Source organism: Eupeodes corollae, chromosome 3 (genome assembly GCF_945859685.1).
Source record: "Eupeodes corollae chromosome 3, idEupCoro1.1, whole genome shotgun sequence".
Lineage (NCBI taxonomy): Eukaryota > Metazoa > Arthropoda > Insecta > Diptera > Syrphidae > Eupeodes > Eupeodes corollae.
The window spans coordinates 125,523,994-125,544,142 of record NC_079149.1 but is presented as its reverse complement, the minus strand read 5'-3'; the positions used below and the strand labels follow the sequence as shown (position 1 = coordinate 125,544,142).

Below are 20,149 nucleotides of genomic sequence, written 5' to 3'. Positions count from 1 at the left end.
AAAAAAAAACAAACAAAACAAAACCCAAGAATAAAGAACCATTTAAATAATAATTATTTTGTTTAAAAATACATCTATTTTTGTTTTTTTTTTGTATCTTTTAATATAATTTATAATATATATATATATTATAATAATAATACATCTTCTTCTTTATGGGAGGACTCTTTAATTATGTCTTTTTATTTTATTCCATGTTTATCTTTTTATTTATTTCAAAATTTTTAAACATTTGAAATTCACTTCAGGGATAAGTTTTTACTAAGATTTTTGTTTTTCATTATGTTTAACCGAGAAAAAAATTAAAAAATATACATAATTATAATAAGAAATCAAAAAGAAAAAAACATTTTCTATGTAATTTTGTTTTGTTTAAATCTTTTCCATTTTTTGAAACGCTATTTTTATGTGTATAGAGTTGTATGCTTTCCTAATTTTTATTCCATTCTAAGTGCGAGTGTTTTTGTTTAAATTATGGGCAAAACTTTAACGATGAAAAGTTTTTTTTTTGTTTTTTCACTACACGCGATTATTTTTTGGTTTTCCTATATAAATGATTTTTGTGCTTTATTTTATTTTGTCTTCCATATTTAAAATTCATTTGCTGCATTAGTTTAAATTGTTTCCTTCAGCTCTGCAAAAATGATTGATTCCTATATAATTTGCTATCTTTTCTTTTATTTTTAAATATTTTTAATTCCGTGGGATTTGGTTAGTTTTGTTTTTAATAAATTCTCAAGACAATCCTGTTGATGTTTTGTGTTTTAGACTTTATTTTTATATGGTTTTTGGTGAAAAATTTAGGTACACCTACTTTGTTGGAAAAAAGTAGATAAATCTCTCTATAATTTAATATTTTTATGATTTGTGTGATAAAAGTGCTGTGTTAACTAACTACATCCTCTAACATTTTCTAATATTTAAATTTATTTTGTTAATAATTTTTTCCATTTCCTGGCCTGCCATTTCCTATAGAAAAACATGAAAATCCAAAAAATAAAATAACTAATCTTCAAATAATAATAATAAAATGAAATAAAAATATATCGTTGTTAGTAATTTATTTAAATTTTAAAGTGAAATTTAAATCTTCATGTTTCCTTAAATAATAATAATTAACAAAAAAAAAACAAAACATTAAAATTATGAGTCTGAGGAATATAATATATCTTTTGCTATACATTACCTACCTATGTTTTTGTTTTCTTTTTTTAAATTGATATGAAGTTATGATAGTTAAAATTTAAAGTAAATTATTTAATTGAAAAAAAAACTAAAATAATAAAAATCGCCTTAAAACTAAAACTATTTATTTTCACCTTTGTTTGTTTTATTTTTTTTTTGGTCGTTAGCGTAATTTATTTTGCATGTTTAAAATTTTTGTTAGCTAAGTCTTTCATTTTTGTTTTTTAGTTTTATTTTGTATTTTGTATATATTTATCTCTTATTTATTTGTTCTATTTTTTGTTTTGTTTTGTTTTTTTTTTGTATAAGAAGTTACGGATCGAATTTTCTTTTTTCTTTGTTAAATTATTTATAAATAAATTTGTGTAGTTTTTAATTTTAAGGTAGGATTTTCTTGTTTCTAAAATTTAAACAAAAAGAAAAAAGGAAAAGTTTGGAAATTTTAAAACTGAAAACAAAAAATTATATATAAAACAAAACCAAAAGCGTTCATGAATATAGTTTATTTTTATTTAAATTTGTTGTATATATATATACTTTGTATTTATTTATGTTTTATTTTTTTACATTTAATAAACTCTATCCCATTTGTATATTCTTGATTTTTTCTTTTTTTGTGAAATATATTTTACATAATTTTGTTTAGTTATTATTCGTGTAAAGTGTGTCTTCCGCCGCGTAACTACACACACTCTGTGAGACATCTTACATTGTTTTTGTTATTATTTTGTTGTTTTTTTTTAAATATTTAAACTTAATTTCATAATATTTATACATGACAAAACATCTAGGTAATTTTTTATATATATATATATTTTATGGTTGTTGTTTTTTTTGTTGCTCAATATAATATTTTTAATTTTTCAATTTTATTTTTGGTTTCTCTTAAGAAAAGATTGATTTTTTTAAATATATATATATATATATATTTATTTATATATATAAAGAATTTATTATTATTGTGTATAATATTTAATTTTTGTTTTGTCTTTTTTTGTTTATAAATAAGTAATAGCTATTATTGTTCTTAATATTTCATTATTTTTATATATATATTTTGTTTTTAATTTTAAATACATACATATAAAATGTTAATTATAGAGAATAAGGAAATCAGTAGTATATAGAAATAGATATACAGAAAATTCACGCAATTAACAAAAATTTAAATAAATTTGTGTGATTTTTTCGTGTCAAAAATCAAATCGAATGGCGGAAATTAAAGTTTCCGTTTCGAATTCAAACTTTTGGTTTCTTAAGTTTGACTTGTATTAAATGGAAGAAGAAGTTTTAAGGTCTAAGCAGGCTTAGAGCTTGAAATATACAAATAAAATAATTTATAAAAAAATTAGCTGTGCCTCAAACCACTTAGTTAATCTTCGAACCTAATCGATTAATTTTCATTGCCTTCTTTTAGGATATTGCTTTTTTTTGTTGAAGCTTAATTAATAATGATTAAAATCACGTGGAAAGAAGGATTCTTTTCCAAAAATAAAAGATAAAGAAGGCCTCCATTTTGATTTAAAATCAAGTTTTATTGACTGAAAAACAATGTTTGTATTGAATTACATTTTTAAGTCACGATAATTTTTATCTGACCCTAAAAGTATATAATGAATATTGCACTTTTTTGTAATAAATAAAAAAAAAGAAAAGATATTTAAGTGAATGAAACCTATTAGTATATTTATCGTTGGATTATATTATATATTTTGTTTGCCATTGATTTTTAAATAAATTCAAACAAAAACCACAGTAAAAAAGAAATCAAACCTTCATTCATACCAGAAATAACTCAAAAAAATTGTTTGTTTTGTTAAGTTTTTGTTTTTAATTTTATTTAACGGAGTTTTTTTTTAAATTTAAATTCCAAATTCAACTAGTTTTAATACAACAATACCAAGACGGAGTATGAGAGTAAATAATATTCTATTTAATATTTGTCATAAGTTTATAATCATAAATATTTAACAAACAATTATTTCATTTAATTTATGTTTTATAAATAAAAAAGATAACTTAGCAAAATGATATATATATTTATATTCAGTAAATCACGAATAAAGTTTAACTTTATTTTTATATTTATAATAATAATATTAGTACTTTTTTTTGTTTTGTTTGTTGTGTTGCTAATTTTTACAGTTGAATTTATTTATTTATTTTTATTTTGTTTTTATTTTTTAATATACTTACACAATTATTAATAAAATTTACATAACAGTTTTATTTTCAATATTTATTTTTTACTTAAGTTTAATTATAATAATATTTGTTGTTTTTTTTGTTGGAATATAATAAAAATTTAACATTATTTTACTGCAAATGAAAATTTTATTTCACAATGGAGAACAAAATAAAACTTTTTAAAAATTTTGTTTTATGTTAAAAATGGGATGAAACTAATATGCGAGTTGTTTTAGTGTTAATGTATTAAAGTTGTTAGTTTCTGGTTTTGTTTGTTTAAATGATTCGCAATGATTTTTGTTTACGATGTTTTGTTTTTATTATTTATAAATATTATCTAATCAACTCTAAACTCTGTTTTTTTTGCATAAATAGAGACATAAATTTTGTATTTTTTTTTAAATATTATAAACAGTCGTAATGATGATAATTAATAATAATAATATAAACTGCAAACATGTTTGTCGATTTTTTTTCTGTTAAATTTTTATGTTTTTTGTTTTTTAAATTATTTATTTAATTTTTCGTATTTTTTGTTGGGAAAGAGTTAAAGTTTTTTTTGTTTTTGGGTTTTTTTTAAAGATTTTAATTTTAATTTAAACATTTTTGTTGTTGTTATAGCAAATCTAAAACAGTTTGCACTTCAGTTTTGTTTGTTTGTATATTGAACGAATTTTGTATTTTTGTTTTTTGATTTTATTTAAAATATTATTAAAAATACAATAATAATAATAATAAATACTTTTTTTGTTTTTTCTTCTTTTATTTGTAATTTATATAATTTTTGTTTTATAATTAAAATGGAAATGTTAGGAATTTCATATTTTTATGAGGGGGAATGAATTTGTTGTTTTTGCGGTGATGTTGAATTTTGTAGTTTATTTTTATTTTTAAATAATGCGGAAGTGAAGAAATGAGGAGACATATTTTTTTGTTGTGATTTTGTTGATAGGGTTTTGTTGTTGTTTTTCTTGAAATGATGAATTTTCTTCTTCAGTTGATTGCTGTATTAATGTTGTTGTTATTATTTTCAGCTTTAATGAGATTCTTTTTGGTGTGTTCCTCTCTTATGTTTCTGGTATCTGTTAGAACTTTAAAATCAATAGTTTGACATTAGAATTATATGTAGAAAGTTAAAAATGATATATCATTGGATCTAACGAATGTCTTTAGGCAACAAAACGTTAATTATAATTGAAACAAGGATTTCAGAACAACATATTTTTTATTAAGGACAAAGTGTGGCATATTTCAATTGGAGGAACAAGCTGTAATTTGCCCCCAATACTCAAAGGCTTGAATTTTATATAGAAATCAGCCAGTAGAATTCTAATACCATTCAAAATCTACGTTTTGAAATGTTATCAAAATCACATTGTCAAAAACTAACAAGATTTGCAACAGAACTTGAAAGGAATTTGATGTTAAAAAATAGGTTGGGATGCAACCCTTCATAACTTCCCATCCGTGATCGTCTGTCTAAATCTTAAACAAAACATTAATAACAACATTTTGTTTGAGGTACTATAATTTTAAGTCAATAACATGCTTTGTTCTCATAACACCTGGGCCGAAAATCATATCTTATTAGTTTTTTGTTGTTTTAATACGCTTTTGTGTTTTGTAAATGAGTCAATAACTTTACCTATTCTCGTAATATTCGAATCGAACATTAGTTTTAAACAATTTTGTGTAGTCTCTAATTTCTTATCAGAAAATTGACAATTAAATTTAATAAAACTTCACTAAATGTTAAAAACAATATTTTCTTATAAGACAAAATAAGTTTGAAGGCAAATTGTTGCCAATATATTCGAGTTGAAAAACAATTTTTACCAACTTTGGTTCGTGAGATATTTGGGGTTATCCACGATTTTCTCGTTTCTATTCACGTTGTTATTGGTTGCGTTCAATCTAAAATAGATAGCGTATTCGGACACCCTTTTTGTGAGTGTTTTAAATGTAGAGGGGCTGACCCATAGAATCCATGATATGTGTTGTGGCAATGGATCCGTTGACATTGATGTACGAAATGGGTTAGGGTAACCCAGTGAATACGTTGCATTGTTTTGACACTTTAGAAAAAGGTAGAAGACAAAACTTTAAATAACAAGGTCTGTTCAATCTCTTGAAAAAATGTCAATGTCCAAAACGTTATTCTTTCATGAATACAAATATGTTGGAGGTAGTAAAATTGTTTTTCCAATTTTGTGTTACCCTACAATGTATACTATAAAATTTAATTGGAGCCGCTAGCGTTATTGGTTCGTAAGCTATTTGAGATCAACCGAAATTTTAACTTTGTTTTTAAAGTGCTATAATTGAAAATATTTTGAAAATCCTTTTTACATCTTTTGATGTTATTATTTGTAAGACAACATGTATGTCAATAGTTTAAGTTGGATAAAACGAATCCATTGCAATTACTTCCTATGAGATAACTTCCCGTATACAACCAACAACTAGAATTTTTAAAAGGAATTAAATAATTGCTTACTTCTATATAAACATTTCAATGCCTTTTTGAAGCATGTCAGAAGATGACAGCTTCAAAAGTGACATGTGACAAAATAGCATTAAGTGCAAAAAGGAGACGACCGGAAAACAAAAGCAAATTTCCCAACTGTTACTTACATATATCTGAAATTAAAAAGCTCTGATTTTGAAAGTTTAGCTGGTTATCAATTCTTTTCAACTGGTGTAAAGAAGAGTTAAATGGGTTTTCCAAAAGTTAGCAAATTATAATTAATTATATTTTTGATTTTAAGGCAGTATTTAGGTATAAGACATTCGTTTGAACCATTTTTTCAGATAACTAAACAACTATCATCAGCCGTGTTTTGTTGATATGAGTGAATAAAAAATGTTAATAATCTCATTTTTGACATTCAAATGTGATGTTTTTGTACTTATATGATTTTAACACCCATCACCTAAAACACGGCTAATTTTTAAAAACATTTATCACTATAACTACAAATAAATAAGATTTTCTTTCAAAACAAAATTACAACACCCACACAAATATTACAAAATAATTAATCTACCTGTTCCATTGATGTCATCTTGCATTAATTACACATTTAATATATTCTCATTTAATTGTTTTTAAGTAATTTTTTTAAAAACATTTCATTTTTCTTTTAGGTATATCTCATCATTTCCTATAATTTATGTGTGATGTTTACTATTTTTTGTTTTGTTGTTAATAATTATATTTTAGGTCTTATATGAGAAACTGCTTATTTCATTGCAGCTAGTTGAGCATCGGTCTCCTCAGGATCCTTAAGCGTGTGCCATTGAGCAATTGGCCGTCGCGGTGATGCCAACATATCAGACCAATGTCGTAATTCAGTGCCAGTAGCAGCGCAACCAAGGATGCATCTTCCAATTGGCTCAGATGTACCAATACGATCATAATCCACAACAGTAACCACAAGTTGAATTTTCTAATTTTCAATTTAGTAGTTTTTGGTCAAGAGTTAAAAAAAGAAGAAATTTTGATTAATAAACAAATTATAGGAAAATTTACCATAACAATTCATATTTTTTGTTTTATCAGTTTTATATTAAGGAGGAATATACTATAAAAAATATAAGACAATTTTATAAAACAAAAACCAAAGTACGATGTTGTACTTTTTGTTTTTCAATATGAAATTGTTTATATTTTTTTAAGTAAGAGTGTTTTATTGGTTGAATAAATATTCATTCATATTTATTTGTTTTCAAAGGGTATATAATGAAGGTAAGACGCTTTTAACATCAGGCAACACAGAAAAGCGGTACATATAAAATTTTACAAATATTATTATAATTATATATGTAATTTTTAAATCTAGAAATATATTAAAAATAAAGTTATTTATTTTTAATAAACTACTTTTTTTTAATTTCAAGTAACTAAACAATAATAATTTTTAAATGACGTTGCTATAGGGCGGGTTTTATAGGAACTTTTTGGTGGAATTTTTGGGTATTGTTTTTTAATTTTTCTTTGTAAGTTAACAGCAAAAATGTTCACCAAAATAATTATGAATTATGTATATAATTTTAAGAAATAGAAAATTTGGGACTTTAAATTAAATACTATTTCAGGAAAGAAATTATGAAGCTTCTAGTTTTACTCGTTTGGTTCTGGTTCTTTAATCTGTAAAAGGGGATTTACAACAAAGAATTCATTACTGGAGGAAGATTCTTAAACTACTGATTATTATGTAACATTAAATATTAAAACCTAACCTTAACTAAACTAGTAATGGAAAACTTAGGTTCTGACACCGTTTTTAAGAAATAAAATCAAAAACCAGGAAAATAAAAGAGTGGATATATTAGTAACCTACATTTTCTATAACAACGAGAAGTCCCTGAGAACCAATAATCTCTAGCTTTTAATTATTTCACAACATTTTGAAGTTTTAAAAATAAAACAACGTAAAGGTGCGATCAGACTATCATACGTCAAATCAAATCTGCCTTCTGTCAATATGTTGGCAGCAGTATTTAAGTTGTTATTGGCTCTGTCAATCTCAGATAGATAGGGTATTTTGTAAGTCTTTTACGTATAAAATGACACATGATCTAAAACAGCTGGGCTAACAGTATATAAAACCAAAGGTATCCAAGAATTTCTTGTACATATGGTAATCTGACAGAACAGATGGAAGGTTATCATTTTTCATTGACCATTTTATTTTGCAATAATTTTGGACCTCAAACTTTAAATTTGTGTGTTTGTTGTTTTTTTTGACAGCTATCTCAATTTAGCTTTCTAGCACGTTAGATAAGGTATCTAAAAATCCGCCTATCCACCTAGCCTGTTCTACACGAGATTGAACGCAGCCATCTATTTTATTGTGTATTTAGCACTTGAAAACTTAGAACTGGCTTTTGAGTAGGAAATGTACTTGATATTTCTTGAAAATGTTTGTGCTAACTTAATATCTCCAATATTCCAATAATTGAACAATTGAAGAACTGAAGGAATAGAATGTGTAATCTTTCAAGCTTTGTAAACCCCCAAAACATAATTTGCATGTACATTTTTTGTATTTGACAGCTAAGGATTTCTAACCTTTGGTAATTAATCAATGGTTATCGCTTGTAAGGGAAACTTTTGAGAGTTAAATATTATTATGAATTATTTCTCTCTTGGTAAAAACATTTTAAGAATCGAAAACAAAATGTTGATTTAATTTCAATTATAAAATGTAATGTTTTTGAAGTACATATTTATGTGCATTAGTTTTGGTTTGAAATATAGATTAGCTGCAGGGAGAAATAAAAAAATTAATCCATCGATATCGTTGACAAAGTTTTCAAAATTTTTATTTGAGTTCAATTTCAAAATATTGTCAAAAATAATACAAATTTAGAATTGTCAGCTCTGGTGTGTATTCAGGTTAAGTATTTTGATGGCTTCGTTCAGAAATAGCTGAAGCAAAAATGTAAGGTCTTGTTTATTAGAATTTCTTTGAACGCAGCTAAGGATGACAGTTTCTCTATACTTTGTTTACAAGGAAATAATATATCAAAAGTTGTCTCATTACTTTACTTGTATAATCTGTCAATTGAAAGTTGACTGAAATTATGTGAATAATTTAATTTATGCAAACAAATTCTTATGAAGCCTTATTTTTGATAAGACTTAAGTAAAAAAGCTAGACAATAGTATCAATCTTTTAATGTTAATTGACAATTTAGCATACATTAACCTCAAACGTCAGAACAAACATTTTGAATGCTTGTCATTGTCATGTTCACGTTAAATATTGACGTGTGAACGATATTTTGCAATATATTTGTAGAATTTTTACACATACAAAATTAAGATTAGCTGTAATTTTGACATAGGTGAACTTGACTTTATAGCAACGAAGATTTTTCTTTAGTTAATTTCCAGTCAACTTTCTAATAAAGTTGTGATTGGCAGAACATTTTTTGGCATCTGGCCAATCAGATACTAGAAACCTGCTCATTTTTATAATTGAAAGTTTATTAAATTCTATATCTTTCTCAATGTGACAACTGTAGTAATAATAAGTTGAAAGGTAATGAACTCATTCGAAGGAAAAAATCTTTCAGGAATATTTGGTTATTTGGAAGATGGGTAGAAAACATAAAAGGTACAAAAGATACTCTAAGATGTTAGTGAATTCCAAAAAGTCAAAAATGACAAGCGAGAAAAATTTCACTGTTGAATTTAGCTAATAGACAAAGAACCTGATCACTAAAGTTAGAGAACATGGTCTTGGTTTTCTAGTTCTGATGTAATAAAAGTTTAAACAAATGTACAAATGTAAATTTAAGATTAATTGGCTAAAATTTATAATAATACTTTAAAGAATGGAATTTCAGTAATGCTTTCGAAAATTAGTCAATATTGTCTAAAACCAAATCTGAAATAGTCCAAAAATATATTTTAATTTTTAAACACTGTTTAAATTCTGAAAAAAAAAAACGTAAATAAAACATAATTTTTAATTTGAGATTTTGGTGAACATCAGATGCTATTACTTTAATTGGTGAATTGGTGATTCATGCAAATGCTAAAGTTTTGGTGATAATAAAAATAATTACTGTGGACGGAGGGAACTTGCAGGTTTTGACTACTTTTGGTGCACAATTATAGTAATTTATTTTTTTATTTATTTACATAAGTTACTAAATTGTATTGTAAGCCGTTTATATATTTTTCAAATATTTTTTTTTTAATGAGTTCGTATATATATAAAGTGAATGTATATAAAAATATATATGAATGAAATGTATATTTTTGTGAGGAAAATTATGTAAATGAGGATGTTTTTATTTTTAAATATTTTGATGAAATTCTAAACACAGATGACAGGATGAACACATAACGAACAGCAATTGTTCATTAAATACTGGTAGACGAAAATGTATAATATTCAATCCTATTGTATATATATATATTTTATATTTTTTAATATTTAATTTTAAAATTTTTTTTAAGTCAAATTTTGTATAGAAATGGTTTTCTTTTGGATTTGGAGTTTCGATATTTTATATAATGCTGTTTTGTGATTTCGTTGGTGTCATCGCCTTTTTTCTGAACTTTTGAAATATATTTTTTTTTTTTTTAAATCTTATGAGCTCATCCTTTATTCTGAAGGATTTTAAAAAATATTGTGGGTACGAGTATAATAGATGGTGTGTTTTTGTGAGTATATATATTTTGTTGGTTTTGGATTAATTTTCGGTACTGTAAGGATTCTAGATGGGGATTTATATATTTTAAAGGAATTTTCGATTCAAAAAATGTATAATTTGTTTTAGCTTAAAAGCGAATGATATTTTTTTACATAATTTCGATTGATGGTCGACGTCCAGGGTATAGGAAATACACATATTTTTAGATGTTGAATGTAGAATTTGACATCGAAATCCTCATCATTTTGTTTCATAACGATATTTATATGTGTATCTATACAATTGTATCCAAATCAGAAGACAGTGTCAAAATAATGAACCCGGGGTTAATTTTGACGCCGTACCGATTGAGAAAAAAATCTTAAAGACGAATTTATATTTCAAGGCGATGCTGATTGTTTTTGTATAAGGATCAGGGTTTGAGAGAGAGTTTAGGGAGAGAGAGAGAGACACAAAGTGAAGATAGAGACAGATATAAAGGACGAAGAGTTTTTCATTGTGCAGAAGATGACAACCATATAATGACTGTAATATTTGTAAGTTTTTTGTTTTTTTAAATTTGTTGAATATTCTTTTGTCTAAATAAATTTTGAAGTGATTATCTTTTTTTTTTCAAAACTATATCAAGACATTGAAAGCGGGTTCAAATTGTTTAGTCTTTGGCAAATATATTTTGTTGCAACTATTTACTTTGTTTGGCATTTGTGTAAACCTACTTAACTTTTGGTGAATATATTTTATTAGAATTTAGAATTAGAACTATAGAAGTTATAAGATTATAAAAATATAAATGTTTAAATTTTTGTATTTTTTCCTTTTTTATATTATTTTGAAATTTCTTTTGAAAGCAAAAACATAAAATATAAACGTAAGGCTTTTTGGTTTAGAAATAATAAACAAAAAAAAAATAATCATGATTTTGTATATATATAAAATATATCACATTAAACGACTACATTTTCAAAATAACATCAATATAATAACTATAATAAAATTTACTTCAAACAAGGCAGCTTTAATGATTATGTTTGTTTTTTAATTAGAAGTTATTCTTAGCTTGATAAGTGTATATTTTTTCAAAATTGTGTAGAATTTTGAATTTAAAGAATGAAGTTTTATTGAAATAATTAAATTAAATGTACGCCCTTCACTCATTCGTTGGTAGACAACATTTCACTTAGAAGAAATTGACATTTTCTCATTGAATTAGTTTTATTGTTTTGTTTGTTTGTTTCATAAAACTGAACTTCGAAAATCAAAATTGACACTAAGCGTTCTTAAAAATAAAATTCTTTTCACAGAAAATATTTACTTCAGTCAATATCATCAAATAATGCCCTGTCACTTTTGATGCATAGGTCCGAATATTAACGTTTTTAAGAAAATGTTCCTTTATTTTGTCAAAAAGAGGCTGTGACTACTTTTTGAGATTGGATTGATGATTTCCTTGTTATGTTCGTCAATATAACGGAAGCAATATTCAAAATTTTAGGAACCAGTGAGACATGTTTCATTTTTAAGCGCATAATTTAAAAAAAAATATTGACAGATGTCAACTCTTCAACAGCGATAAGTTTTTTTAAGATTGGAATGTTGTAAAAAATTTCTTGTACTCTTGTTTAAAGTCTTGCTCTTTTAGACTCGTTATGTATCCATTTAAGTCAATAAATTCACACATATTGAAAAAACGTCAACATTTCGACACTGCAACCATTTTTTATAATGAATGATCAATTTTATAGAAGGAATCTCAAAACTTTTAGAAGCGAGGAATATGTTAATTTAAATCGAATAATTTTAAGAAATACTGACAGAAGAAATTTCGAATCTTTTAGTAACCACAAAGGCATGTGTCAATTTCAAAAATATTGATAGACGTCAGTCCTTTAACATTGTTGGAGCTTTAATGGTATAAACTGGTCCGAATATTAACGTGTAAGGCAGAGATGTCACCCTACATTTTTAATGTCTCAGGATCTATAATGAAAAATATACGGCTCGAAGGACCAAATTTACAAACTTTGAAAATGTTGACAGACGTCAATGTGAGAGCTTAAGTTTTGGGCTTTTGTTCCTCCTCTTTTACTAAAAAGATTCAGTCTGCTTTGGAAGATTGTCAAAATTTAAACTTCAATGCTGTTTGAGTGACGACATAATGTCGTCATTTTTTTGACAGACGAAATAGTATTATGTTGCTTTTATGTCATATTTTATCCTAACTTAATATAAAATTCCAGATAAATATTTTGAATGAAATGAACGTATTGAATATGCAATAATTAAGTATTCCTAACTTAAGGACGAATTTTGTTTTTCAAAATTTTGATTTCGTTCCCTTAAAAATTTTTTGCTAATAGAAAAAATATACACTCACAATTGAAGCTAACAGCCAATAAAAAAGAAACATCATTAAAAATATAAATAAACATAACATTTAACATCAATTTAAACAAAACAAGGATAAATAAATTAATCAATACATAGGTATAGATTTTAATTGAAGGTTTTTGTTGCATGACTAATTATTTTAATTTTTTTTTGTACTGGGAATTGAAATAAAACATTTCTACGAGCCGTATGCATTCACATGGAATTTAAATCAATTTTTGTTTTTTGAGGGGTCAAGGGCGGGAGTGGTGAGCAACACAAAATTAATTAATTAAAGGGCGCACTTATACAGGTGAATATCAAATATATAGAACAACATCGCAACATATAATATTTTGTATATTCGAAAGTATACAGAAATTATTATTATTATTAATTAAGTATTTATTGTTTTATGGTATAATAATAATTATATTATTTACAAGTTAAGAACATTTATGTTTTTATAAACTGTGTGCAACGGCTCAGCTTTTGTACTTGGTATGTTTTTATTTGTTTGCTCAATTGTTTACAACAAAAATACAACACAAAACATTTATGCTGAGAGAGGTGATGGCAGATAAAAGGGGGACAGTGTTCAAGTATCAAAATCTTTTTTGAGAGGGGTGTTTTGTATAATTATTTCTTTGAATTTTGTAGAATTTTTTTAAGAGTCTTATGATGTGTCTGTATATATTTTTTGGTAAGTTGTAAAAAAACTGGTAGTAGAAGTTGTAGTTTTTAAATATTTTGAGACTGGTTGTGAAAACCATTTTAATTGTCTTTAAAAATTGTGTTGACTTGAGGTATGTATAAAAATATATGTAGTAAGTATATATTTTTGTATATAGTTAGGTATATGGTATTAAGGTTTTTTTTGTATTTGTTTATTTTATTGTTTTTTGGGTTTTGGTTTTTGCTTGTAGTTCAATACAAAAAATATATTACGGATTGTTTGTTTGTTGTAATTGTTTGTAGTTTGGTTGGTAAAAATAGTAGTAGTAGTTGTTTTATTGTTTGGTTTCTGGTTTTTGGTTTTTGGTTTTTTGTTTTTTTTTTTTAATTAAACAGTAATATTTAGTTATAGGATAGTATAATACATTCTCGCATACTTGTATTTGTTCAAATGGAACTTCAAATGAGAACGACTCATTGTAGTAAGGGTTGAGGGTGCATTTTTTGATACTTGTCTTCTTCTTTTTCAAACGTTTTCCATTTTGCATGATAGCAATTTTCACATATGGATCTATAAAATAGAAAAAAAGAAAACAAAATATGTTTTTTTGTCGAATTTACTTCTAATTTTTTTTGTTGGTTTTTCTGCAAATTTCTTTTTTTTTTGTTACCATTTACGTTTTTAATTGTTCATTTCTCAAAATCTTTACTCGTATTTATTAGAAAAAATATATATATTTACTTTTTATTTTTTATTATTAAATTTAAAATAATTTACGTTACTTTAAGTTTTCCAAATTCTCTATAAAAAAAATATAGATACAAAAAATTAACACAAATAATCAAAATTGAAAGAAAATGTTAATTTTAATTTTTTGGATATTTACATTATGTTGCATAGATTCTTGTTGGGGGTTTAAAAAATGTTTTTATGTTTTCAAGAGCTCTCTTTTGTTACTCAAGATCTTAAGCCAGAAGTTAATATCTTTTAATACATCGTTTTACAGAATTTTGGTTTGTCATTTTTTTGATAAGCCTTTTAGTGCTATTTTAGAAAATAACTGAAGTTCTTAAGATGTACAGTTTTCAATCTGGTAATACTTTTTTCAGAGTTAGTCCTTATGACAGCTGTCACTTGATACATGCTCAGTTCAGATAGCCATTTTATAATGAGCAGACTTACTCTAGACAACGATCTTGCAAATTAACTAACAAAATAATGGTTTGGTTAGCACGGACCCAACGAAACAATCGATTTAATGAAGGAAACGTTTGGTGAGCGCCATTATGTCACGTAGTCGGTCTGTGGTGTGGTCTCCAAGATGTGAAGTCGCTTTTCTACGCAAATAAGACTGAGACGATTGACGCCTTAGAAGAGAATATTCTGATATTTTGTTAACATACGGCCCTGATGGCTGCACAAAAAGTTATCAAAAAAGTTCTTTGCTGGAATTCATTGGAGCCTGACACGATGGCTCGAAATAGTTTTTGAAATTGATAGCAAACTCTCATCTCAAAATGTTTTAAAAATGTTAAAGACAGCCAAAAACAATGTTTTAAAGGCTGAGGTACATAGTTTTTAACTTAAAACATGGAAATTACCATTAATTATAAGTCCTTTTGTGACTTTATAGTAGGATTTGAGAAACCTTCAATTTAGAAACTAAAAAAGTTTTTGGATCTGATCTAGATTTCTTCTTTTGAAAACGTCCGCTTTCAACATTAGTCTTATATTTTGGATGTCTTGTTAATAATACGAAGAATTTGTAACAAAATTAAAACTAACTTTAAAACGTTTTTCGTTTTTCTGTTGAAAACAGTTTTATTTATAAATGGTTTAGTGATTTTTACAGATTAGAAAATTATCAATAATTATGTTGGAAAAAACTGCTTCCTTAATTGAAAATATGGGTTATGGAATTAGAAAATTATCAATAATTATAATAGAAATAACTGCTTTCTAAATTTAAACAGAATTTTAAAAAAGTATAATGACTCAAAAACTTAAGGTGATAGAGTGATTTTGGAGTCAGATTTGAATTAGGGCAATCAAAACCATACAAAGTTTTTGAAATGTACTATATTTAAGGAAATATACATTACAGTTAATTGATGCCCCAAAAATTATGATATTTAAAATAACATCGAAATATTTTTCACTGTTTGTTTGAATTTTGTTTGAAACTTGAAGTGAAATTTGTGTTATAGGATAAAAAATCTTTAAAAAAATTCTTCACCTTCTCAACATTTTTTAAAAAACCACAAAAAGAATCTCAAAGCCAATTTAAAATACTTAAAAATTTATTTGAAATTTTTTTTTTGTCAACAAAAAAAAAACGCGATTTATTTTTTTAATTAAATCTAAATTTACTAAAATAAAAACTTTAACCAAAATGAAATAAATGAATAAATAATAAAATTACTTTTTTTTTCTTTTGTTTTGTTTTTGTTTTTAGTAAAAACTTAACAAAATTTAGAGTTTGTTTGTAAAAGCTTAGAAGAGCTTTGTTTGATATTTTCACAGGCAACACTTTAATAAAATAATTTTATTTATATAAAGAATGGCATTCGTAGGGACCCCTTCGTGTATAAGACTTAGGTAAGTTAAAAATTTATTTAAGAAATAAAAAATAGAATGATCATTGTGATTATACCAAAAGTATGTATTCACAATATTACAATAGCTATACAAAATTCAAGCATGTTAACTAAAAAAAATATTAAATAATTCATAGCATGAATATTTATTTTATTTAAATTGTTAATTTAAAATGCAAGCTTGTTATACGAAAAAAAATATTATAAAATATTTTATTTTACAAAACGACGGTCGATAAAATGCTCATTTCTCTTAAATGTTGCTCATATGAATATATCACAAAAAAATTGTATTTTTTCAAGACGTTTTTTTTTTTAAAGAGACTATTTTGTTGTTGTTGATATTTTGATTTGTTTAAGATAAGATTATAGAAAAATTCACCGATTGGCTATAATTATAAATATTGTAAGAAGACCGTTTCTTGTGCCAAAAATATATATTTAAAAATACACACGTACATAATAATTATATTATATAATTTGTTCGTGTTGTTTTAAGAAAGTTTTTTAGATGTTTAATGCTAAGAAAATTTAAAAAAAAATAAAATAAAAAATAAAAATAATAAAATCTCCCAATCGACTTGAAAATTTATCAATCCACAAAATGAAATTATGATTGAAGTTGATGTAATAAAAATGGTAGATATGTGGATTGTTGATTTTCAAGTCGATTTGGCGACTAAAATTTTTACCAGACAATCCACCGACGTCCATCTTTTTCAAGTTCTTAGCTTCCAGAATGACGACAGTAAGTTTTCCAGCAGTCGGTACGTAACGCAGAGAGAAGCAGATGTCACCAAGCTTTTCCTGTTTTGATGATGGTTTTCGAAGTTTTCAAAAAACAAATAAATTGGAAAAAATACGAAAAAGAGAAGAATTAGTACAAAAATATTGTTCAGTATTTTTTAATATTGTTAAGTAGGTATATAATAATTTAATATGCTGCACATTTATTTCTACATTAAAACAATTATTATTAATATAATATAATAATATTATAGCTACTCCATAAAAAAACTTATATATTTTTTTAAGGATTTTTACGCACATTTGCTCATTGACAACAGTCTGAATATTCACAACATTTAATTTAAAAGGGAGGCATATAGTTTGGTATTTTTGTATTTATATTTATGTTTATTAATTATTTTATAATTAAGGATATTAGGTATAGCAAAACGCGCATATTTTTGTGTGTTGTTTTTTTTATCTCTTTTGGTTTGGAATTTATTTTTCCATTTGTTGGGTAGTTTTATTTTTTTAAATACGAGGACAACAAACATATTTAGATATATAAACATCGAATATGATTAACATACGGGTTGGAATTCGAACTTTATTTGATTAAAGCCTTTAACATTTTAAAATTAAAAAAATCATAATTTAATGTAGGGCACAACAAAATAAATATAAATTATTTAAGTTTTTCTTTTTTAATTTATATGCTTCAAGCAAAATGTGGCGTATGCATGCATAACTAATTTAATTTACTTTCAAGGACGAAAAAACTGACGTGAATTGGTAAAAAAGTGGCAAACTTTGGGGTGCATCCGTTTCCTGTGATTTCATCAAAAAGGATTTTTAAATCTCGGCAAACTTGGAGTCAACAAAAAAAAGTTGAATATCAAAAAGAAAGACATTTTTATGAAAACCCGATATTGTGATAATTTCGTTAAAGCAATTTTTTAGTTTTATTCTTATAAACGGCGAGAGTACTTGTAATTTGTTGGAAAGATTTTATATACTATAAGCAACGAGTTTCTTTATCACAATATTGTTAAAGCCGTTTTTTTAGAAAATATAAAAACAAATTTGCAATCATAAAAAAGTAAAAACACACCACAGTGTACAGAAGTGTATTTTAATGACTGAGGTGGAAGGCTTTTATAGCAGCTTTGTTTTTTACCGATATAAAAAGAAACATAACGCTATAAAAAAGAGCTTGTCTTCTTATTAGTCACATGTCAAACTTTAGAATCTCGGGATGGATTATGTTAGGTTGAAGTGGTTGTCTGGCTTGGATTAGGACACACTGAGGCCAGTTGTTGGCCTATTGCGTTACCACATGAACCTCGGTTATAGAGTTTGTCTATACAGAGTCCAACAAATGGCAGCTTTGCCGTCTGACAAAATTCGGATATCAGATGTTATATCACGTTTTCTTTAAGTCATTACAAGATTTCTTTTATAGTCAAAAGCTCGCTACCGTGACTCGTCTTACAGGAATGCAAGCTATTTCCTCAAGGAAAGTATAGAATTCTGGAAGCTGCTATGAAGCTTCAATTGGAGGAAGCTGTAGTTTGTGTTGTTTGAAATTGATACTTAATAATTAAGAATTACGGAGAGTCATGAAACTTTGAGGCAAATGGCAGAGCTTCGGCTATTTGTTTACTGTGAATATCTAGAGATGTCAGAAGGAGTAGGGTGTCCAGTGCCGCAGTTGGAGTCGAACAAAGTGTCCACTCATACATAGGCAAGCAAAACGTTTGACTTTGCTAAGTTTTTTTTTGTAGTTTACACCGAAGTATGCGTTGTTCGAGGTTGCGTCCACAACCAGACATAATTGTATTGCCTTACAGGCTAAAAAGGAGAGACAACAAAACACCTCCTTGAGGCTTACCGCTGCTGGCAACTCTTCTAGTGCTGAGTTAATTATTCTTCTGGTCTGAATTTTATGTATAAACTCTTTAAGTGAACACTCCGCGTGTAGAGATATTATTGCATATGTTTCCATGTTGTTAAAAGCACCTTCAACCATAGTGTATTCCTTATAATGAAGGGAGTTTTCGATGATGGTACTAGGGTGTGTAACGCCGTTTCCACTTATTTAATCTTACGGCAGGTATGTTGCGATTTAGAATTCTTCAATCAATTTTTCTAAGGTCCTAAGAGGAAATGGTGATAAACGTATAGCTTTTAGATCTTTAAGGTGTACTTGCGAGCATTGTTGCCTTAGGTATGAAAACAATATCAATATTTTTCTAAGATGGATATCAATCAATTTTTCGAAGGTCCTAAGAAGGAATGATAATAAACTTAAAGGTGGTCCAAACAAACACCTGTCGCACTGTTGTTTGCACAAAGTTAATAAAAAAATAAATAAGTTGGGTGGCGCAACAGTCTTTTAAGAGCCAGAGCATAGTGACTTACAGCTCTCAACAATTTCTGTGTGCGGGTACTGTTGTCAGGGATGAAGGGGACCTACAGTTTTAAGCCGAATCCGAACGGCTAATTAGAGAGAGCGCTTTTCATGAAAAGAATTACTCTTGGAGACACGAGAAAAAAAACTTTAGATAGCATAGGCAGGGATTGAACCCATTTTCTCTGGCACGAAAGTCCAACTCACTAACCATTATGCCATGGGTACAAAAGTACAAAGTTAATAGCACGGATAAATCTCCCAGTGCTAAAGAAAAATAGACACAAAAAAGTTCCAACATTTTTGAAACAGTTACTTCTTCAAAATAATCTGTTTATGAAATTGATTGTGTTAAAAGGAGGAATTCCTAAATACGCCACATTTTTTTAAATTTCGAATTCAAATAAAAATTAAAAAAACAGTTTAAAGCATATTTGTTTAATTATTATATTTGTTTAATTTTAATAATACCAATCAATGCTAACTCAATTAACATAACCAATAATTATAATATATATTTTAATAATTATATTTTTATATTTTGTATATATATTTGATGTACTTCATTACACATTGACTACTCATTATTTTTCAAGTAAACATCGATCATAAACGCAAAACTTAATATAAAACTCCATATATTATATAAATTAACAAAATTTATAAGAAAATAAAGGATAAGAAATTATAATAAAAAGGCTTTTGCACTTTTACTGAACGTATTAGAGCTTCGATTGAAAAACAAAAAAAGTTTAATATATTGTATGTTTTTATTTTTTTTATTTTCTACACATAAGTAGAAATAATTTAAAATTTTACCATGTA

At 25.9% G+C, this 20,149-nt stretch overlaps 1 protein-coding gene across 4 annotated transcripts in view; it reads right to left on the bottom strand.

Annotated features, from left to right (window-relative positions):
- Positions 1 to 1,673: 1,673 nt before the first annotated feature.
- Positions 1,674 to 20,149, bottom strand: part of LOC129952763 (synaptotagmin 1) — a 57,779-nt gene continuing 39,303 nt past the window's right edge. For 3 of the 4 annotated variants that reach the window (XM_056065576.1, XM_056065574.1, XM_056065577.1), the window contains 4 exons: positions 16,878 to 16,992; positions 14,025 to 14,158; positions 6,420 to 6,821; positions 1,674 to 4,463 (listed from right to left, as the gene is read on the bottom strand). In XM_056065576.1, coding sequence (XP_055921551.1) covers positions 6,615 to 6,821; positions 14,025 to 14,158; positions 16,878 to 16,992 — 456 coding nt within the window. In that variant the 3' untranslated portion in view covers positions 1,674 to 4,463; positions 6,420 to 6,614. The remainder of the gene's footprint in view (positions 4,464 to 6,419; positions 6,822 to 14,024; positions 14,159 to 16,877; positions 16,993 to 20,149) is intronic. The other variant, XM_056065578.1, reaches the window with a different exon arrangement.